Source organism: Oncorhynchus clarkii, chromosome 7, assembly GCF_045791955.1.
Source record: "Oncorhynchus clarkii lewisi isolate Uvic-CL-2024 chromosome 7, UVic_Ocla_1.0, whole genome shotgun sequence".
Taxonomy (NCBI): domain Eukaryota; kingdom Metazoa; phylum Chordata; class Actinopteri; order Salmoniformes; family Salmonidae; genus Oncorhynchus; species Oncorhynchus clarkii.
The window spans coordinates 6,511,587-6,519,086 of NC_092153.1; the positions used below are offsets into that span (position 1 = coordinate 6,511,587).

The 7,500-nt window shown below is 44.0% G+C and overlaps 1 protein-coding gene across 1 annotated transcript in view; it reads right to left on the bottom strand.

Annotated features, from left to right (window-relative positions):
* LOC139412770 (kalirin-like) overlaps positions 1-7,500 on the bottom strand; it is a 67,855-nt gene that overhangs the window by 22,455 nt on the left and 37,900 nt on the right. Inside the window, exons 29-33 of the mRNA XM_071159471.1 lie at positions 7,446-7,500; positions 7,092-7,282; positions 6,059-6,160; positions 5,295-5,449; positions 3,909-4,011 (exon numbers count right to left, since the gene is read on the bottom strand). The exon at positions 7,446-7,500 is cut by the window's right edge and continues 57 nt beyond it. Of these exons, the coding sequence (XP_071015572.1) occupies positions 3,909-4,011; positions 5,295-5,449; positions 6,059-6,160; positions 7,092-7,282; positions 7,446-7,500 (606 nt within the window). The remainder of the gene's footprint in view (positions 1-3,908; positions 4,012-5,294; positions 5,450-6,058; positions 6,161-7,091; positions 7,283-7,445) is intronic.

The following is a 7,500-nucleotide window of genomic DNA, read 5'->3' on the forward strand; positions in this document are numbered from 1 at the left end:
TAAAACACCTGCTCTGGTCAGTGGGTCAGTCTAGAGGCATGGTGCTGCAACAGCAAGGTTGTGGGTTTGATTCCTGCATTGACGACATACTGAATGTCTTACTATCTGTGTTGACGGTTCCGTCAGTCGTCCTGGCTAAGAGCGTTTGCTAAATGACCATATCATAACAACATGGTCATAATAAAGTGTAGAATAATATATATGTATATTAATACTAAACACACAATCTAAATGAAACATTCAAGATGTGTAGAAATGTATACATACCAAGATATCACTGGTGAACTGTTCCCCAAAAGATTCAGAATGACTTTAAACACTGTGTGAGGGAAACACCCTCTCTCTCACCCTCATAACACATATACACACACACGCGTGCGCACATATGCGCACACACACAACACACACAGCTACTGCTACAGGGATGAGGTCATGAGACTGGTCTATTGTTTTGGGGAGACACCCCTCTGGTCCTGTTTTGGCTCTCTGTACTGCACTGCCTCAGAGGAGGGGAGAAGAATCGCTCACTTCCTGCGATTCCTATGGTGGCCAGATGGTGACACTAACAAAAGATTGGAAAGACATCTCTTCGGTGTTATATCCTCTCCAAATTGCACTGTGAAAGACAGCGGAAGACAACTGTGAGAAGTATGATAAAGAGGTGAATGAAAAGGTCAAGTCCAACTTCTATGTTGATGACTGCCTTAAATCTAGTGGCCACAGAAGAACAAGCCATAGCGCTCACAAAAAAGATGTGTGCGTTCAGGGTAGGTTTAAGTTGACCAAGTGGGTCAGCAACAGCCGTGAGGAACACAAAGCCAAGCAGATAAAAGATCTGCACCTGGACAGAGAGAAGCTGCCTGTTGAAAAAGCACTTGGAATCCAATGGAACAATGAAAGTGATGCGTTTACCTTCCGAGTCATCGTCGAGAACAGACCCCTGACGAGAAGAGGTATCTCTCAACCATCAGCTCTGTTTACCCTCCATTACGTTTCCTCGCCCCGTTTATCTTAAAGGCAAAGCAGATTCTTCAAGAGTTCTGCAAGCTAAAGTGTGGATGGGACGAAGTCATCCCCGAAGAACACTTTATTTCATGGAGGAGATGGCTCTCAGAGGTGGACCAGCTGTCCAGATTCCAGATTGACTGGTGCATGATGCCTGAGAGCAGCTGCATCACTTCGGTGATGCAAGTGAACAAGGTTATGGCACGGCAAGTTACCTTAGGTTCACAAACGGTATGGAAAAGGTCCACATCGCATTCATGCTGGGGAAATCAAGAATGATTCCATTCAATCAGATGACGATCCCCAGACTGGAAGTTGCTGTAGCAACATTGGCGGTGCGAGTGGACAGGATGTTAAAGTTGGAGCTCCAGATTGAACTCTAGGAGTCAACTTCCTGGACAGAAACTTCCTGGACAGAAAGACAGTCCGTGCTAAAATACATCCTCAACGATACCAAGAGATTCCATACCTTTGTGGCTAATAGGGTTGCTGTGATCCGTGACATATCGAAAGCAAAACAGTGGAGGTATTTGATCTCCAAACCCAACCCAGCCTATGATGCCTCAAGAGCGTTACATGTTGAAACTTTCCTGAACTCAAAGAGATGGCTCAAAGGACCAGAATACCTGGAGAAAGCAGAAACACACTTGCCGAAAGTCCCCGAGGAGCTTGGCTCCATCCCTCCGGATGATCCAGAGGTGAGAAAAGACGTAATCGTAAACAGTACAAGTGTGGAAGAAAAGAGTCCAACCAGCAAACTGATTAAGTACTATTCAACATGGAACAGCTTGAAGAAAGCAGTTTCCTGGATGCTGAAACTGAAGAGAGTTCTACAGTTAAGCCAGAAAAGGAAAGTTCTCACATAAACGGATCCAGAATCAGATCAGAGTTAACAAATTCATTGAAGGAACAAATTGACATTTTCAAATTAACGTTTGGAAAATAAAGTCTCTCTGTGGATGACCTAGATGAAGAAGAAAGGGTAATCATTCGATTTGAGCAAAGACAGCACTTTAAACAAATTGCACTCATTGTGAAAGGAAGACAGTGTGCCAAGGGAAGCGGCTCAATCTGTAAGCTTTATCCAATTGTTGACAATGGCATTCTGAGAGTGGGAGGAAGGTTAAGCAAAGCTGCTATGCCTATAGAACTAAAGAATCCTATGATCCTGCCCAAAGACTTCCACATCTTCAGACTGATCTTACTCCACATCCATGAGCAGGTTGGCCACTCTGGGAGAGGACACATGCTTTTCAGTCTTCGCCAGCGATATTAGATGCCATGTGCCAAGGCCTTAGCATGGAAGATCCTTAAGAGCTGTGTCTTCTGCAGGCGGATGCAAACTAGAGCTGGAGAACAGAAGATGGCCGACCTTCCACCAGATCGGGTGTCACCTGATTTGCCACCTTTCACCCATGTGGGCATAGATTACTTCGGCCCCATAGAGTTGAAGCGAGGCCGCGTTCATGTGAAGCGGTATGGTGTGATCTTTACTTGCCTTGTGAGTCGAGTTGTCCACTTAGAATTTGCTAGTTACCTGGATACTGATTCCTGCATCAATGCCCTGCGCAGGTTCCTCTGTCGAAGAGGCCCAGTGACAAGTATCAGAACCGACAATGGCACCAACTTTGTTGGAACACACAGAGAGCTAGGAGAAGCGTTGAAAGAGCTGGTTCACAACAAGATTCAAAATGCATTACTGAAGGAAGGAGTGGATTGGTCATTCAACCCTCCCTCTGGAGCCCACCATGGGGGATATGGGAGAGGTTGAAAAAGATCCTCTATTTAGTCCTTAAAGAGCAAGTACTGGATGATGAGGCTTTGCAGACAGCCTTGTGTGAAGTTGAGGCGATCATGAACGACAGACCAATCACAACTGTAACAAATGACCCTAATGATCTAAAACCCCAGACTCCGAACCATCCACTTTATCTGAAAACAAAGCCAGTCCTGCCACCAGGACTATTCCAGAGAGGAGACCTATACTCACCAAGGAGATGGAAGCAAGTACAATATATCACTGACCTCTTCTGGAAGCAATGAATCAGGGAGTATCTTCCACTTATGCAGGAGTGGAACAAGTGGAAGAAAACTAAGAGAAACTTCAGTCCTGGTGACCTTGTTTCCATCGTGGATGACACAGCTCCAATGAACTCTTGGCTAATGGGGCGTGTGGTGGAGGCGTGTGGTGGAGGCGTGTGGTGGAGGCATGTGTCAGTGCAGTTAACAATTAGGGGCCGGTATGTTAGAGCCGATTTAGACATAGTTGGATAAAAGACAGAACATACAGAGCTCCATGTATCTGTGTGTAAATATATGAATGTATGTGATGAATTATTAGGTACCTTTATGATTTATATTTACCTGGTTGAGGTATATTAATTTGTTATTAGTGTAACTTAGTTTCTGCCCCCCCTCTTGCCCATTCATTGTACTGTGGTAAGTGTGTTAGTGGTAGGATAAAGACAGGAAGTTGGGCCTTCGGGGGTGGAGGGAGTCCTAGCTAGATGGTTTAGAGTTTTGACCAGACATAGAAACATAACATAATATGCATTTTCATGTCAAGTAATCTATGCCTTAAGTTGATTAGAGAATCACTTTAGTTAGATATAAGAAAAATCAATCATCTATTTTGTTGCACCATTTCCTTGGATCTCATTGAATGTTTTTGACGTTTGGCTTTTGGGGACTTTGAATGTGGACTGTATGCGTCAGAAACAACCCTGCCTCAGGCTTGGCAGTGGTTATGTTCCATTAGCAAAGGAAGAACGTCAATAAAAACTCATACACTCTTAGAAGCTCTTAGAGTCTCTGTATGAGTATATATACACTCAGAACAGATCACTCTTGGGTACTTTTTGTGTAAACAGTGGTGGCTGCTGGGTAGTGTAGTCTGTCTCTACCTTGTCGCTGTCTGCTGTGTTCTGAGAGGTGCGGGAGGCAATGGAGACGGTGTCCGGCTGGCTGCTGGCATCTCCCAGGCTGTCTGCATCCTCATTGGTGTCTCTGGGGGGTGACGCGTACACATCAAAAATATCATGATACACAAACTGATTAAACTGATTAAACTTACATAATAAAACCCATAGAGATCCTATCAAAGTTCCAGAATGGGGTGAAAATGGCAGCCATATTGGACAGGGAGAAATCCCACCCAGTCTAATGTGAATGAATGGCAGCCATATTGGACAGAGAGAAATCCAACCCAGTCTAATGTGAATGAATGGCAGCCATATTGGACAGGGAGAAATCCCACCCAGTCTAATGTGAATGAATGGCAGCCATATTGGACAGGGAGAAATCCCACCCAGTCTAATGTGAATGAATGGCAGCCATATTGGACAGGGAGAAATCCCACTCAGTCTAATGTGAATGAATGGCAGCCATATTGGACAGGGAGAAATCCAACCCAGTCTAATGTGAATGAATGGCAGCCATATTGGACAGGGAGAAATCCAACCCAGTCTCCCACCCAGTCTAATGTGAATGAATGGCAGCCATATTGGACAGGGAGAAATCCCACCCAGTCTAATGTGAATGAATGGCAGCCATATTGGACAGGGAGAAATCCCACCCAGTCTAATGTGAATGAATGGCAGCCATATTGGACAGGGAGAAATCCAACCCAGTCTAATGTGAATGAATGGCAGTAGAGACATAATCCTGATTTTACTGATGAAGGAGAATAAAAGTAAGGCATGTGATATATCACAAATTCTGTAATATAATTATTGTCAACCTAAAATATTGTTGTATAATTATAAATAAAATATATGTAAACAGACCATAAATGTCTAAATGTTTCCTTTCCTGGAAAGCTGAGAGTGCTATTATATGATACAATATCAGAACATGTTGTATTTACACTTGTAAATATCATCAACAGAATCATCAACTGATGCAGCCAGTGTGGCTGTGGATTGACTGCATTGTTTGAATGGAATGTTGGCATATTAGCATTTAATTTGAATCATTCATGGAATCATTCCTCTAAAACTGGCTGGCTGGCTGGCTAACAAACAGTGCAGATAAATGATTCAAATGTATTATTTAACACAATATCTTATCACAGCACAAACCATGTTTGACCAACTCCCTGACCAAAATGTCTGACATTTATCCCAACATAAGAATGTTCCTGACCATTCTGGTATTATAATTCCTAATTCTATAATAAAAACACTCAAACCCACAGCTCTGTCATGCAAGTAATACAAACTGTACAACCACCTTAGCAGTACAAGAGACAAGAGAGGAAGTGGGCTGTGTGTGTGCATGTATGTACAAACCTCCTGTTGATGCTGCGCGTGCGGACCAGGGTGGGGGCGGGGGTCTTGGGGAGGGGGATGGGCTCCCTCAGCGCTCCTCTCAGATGGCCACGTCTCTCCTGGATCACCTGACGCACACTACGTACCCACTCCTGCTTCAGCTCCAGAGATGAGGCCTGGGGAGGGAGGGAGGGAGGGAGAGCGGGAGGGGGAGAGAGAGAGAGAAGGAGCGAGGGAGGGTGATAGAGAGAGAGATAGAGAACGGGAGGGGAGTTAGAGAGGGAGATAGAGAACGGGAGGGGAGTGAGAGAGGGAGAGAGAGAAGGGGGAGAAGGGGGAGGGCAGGAGATAAAACGAGACAAACAGATAGTAAAGTAAATATAGGAAAGCACAACAGAAGCCACATCAGAGGAGAGTGCACGTGAAAAGGTTCAGAGTGCACGTGAAAAGGTTCAGAGTGCACGTGAAAAGGTTCAGAGTGCACGTGAAAAGGTTCACCAGAGATGTTTTAATTGTTTATTGAACTAGGCAAGTCAGTTAAGAACAATGTATTATCTACAATGACAGCATACCCTGGCCAAGCCCTAACCCGGGCTTCGCAGGGCCAATTGTGCGCCACCCTATGGGACTCCCAATCACGGCCGGTTGTGATACAGCCTGGAATCAAACCCGAGTCTGTAGTGATGCTTCTAGCACTGAGATGCAGTTGGAGAGTGCACATGAAAAGGTTCACCAGAGATGACAGGCAGTAGGAGAGTGCACTTGAGAATATATTTGGCTGTTACCTTGAGGACGGTCTTGTTGTCCGAGGTGGGGGTACGGCCCACCCACAGAGCAAACTTACAGGGGTCCCCCTCAATATGCTCTGTCACCCCCAACTCTGACGTCTGGAAGAGGACACAAGGCAGTTAATGTTTCCTTTGGGAAACGAGGTGGGGTATATGGGATGTAGAATGCATGAAAGTATATACGTGTTGTAGCCATACCCTCAGGCTGCTATTGCAGAGGTACCTGGTGTGGTAGACTAATATTTATATGTGTATTACTATGTTTATGGTATAGTATTATATAGCATGGTATGGTATAGTATGGTATAGTATTGTATAGTATGGTATAGCATGGTATGGTATGGTATAGTATGGTATAGTATTGTATAGTATGGTATAGCATGGTATGGTATGGTATAGTATGGCATAGCATGCTATAGTATAGTATGGTATAGTATGGTATGGTATGGTATAGTATGGTATGGTGTAGTATGGTATAGCATGGCATAGTATAGTATGGTATAGCATGGTATGGTATGGTATAGTATGGTATAGCATGCTATAGTATAGTATGGTATAGTATGGTATGGTATAGTATAGTATGGTGTAGTATGGTATAGCATGGCATAGTATAGTATGGTATGGTATAGCATGCTATAGTATAGTATTGTATAGTATGGTATGGTATAGTATAGAATGGTATAGTACAGTACCCTCAGCCTGCTCTTGTAGAGGTACTTGGTGTGGTAGAGTAATATTGTATAGGTGTTTTACTATGTGTATAGTTTAGATGGGAGTACAGTATGGTATGGTATGGTACAGTATGGTACGGTGTAGTATGGTGCAGTATGTTACAGTATGGTATAGTATGGTACAGTGCAGTATAGTACAGTATAGTATGGTATTAGTTTAGTATTGTATGGTATGGCATGGTATTTTATGGTATGGTATAGTATAGTATATTATAGTATGATATGGTATAGTATGATATGGTATAGTATGATATGATATGGTATAGTATAGTATAGTATAGTATAGTATAGTATAGCACCCTCAGCCTGCTCTTGTAGAGGTACTTGATACGTCCGGAGGAGTCCTTTATCTCTTTACTGAAGACCAGCGAGAGCTCGAACAGGAACAGGTGGCGTTCCCGGCCTTTCCTGATAAGGGATTTAGGATCCCACACCTGGAAGGTATCCTGCAGGAGCAGCTCTCCCTGCACCTCCAAGCCCTCCTCCAGACCTGGGATAGGAATACAGCAGGAAGTCATGTCACATCTTACAGCAGGATGTTACATCATACAGCAGGATGTTACATCATACGGCAGAAAGTGACATCATACAGCAGGAAGCGACATCATAGAACAATAAGTGACATCATACAGCAGGATGTGACATCAGCTCACCCTCTAGCATGCTAACATGCATGGCATCGTTGGCTCGCTTTGGAACGCTCAGCAT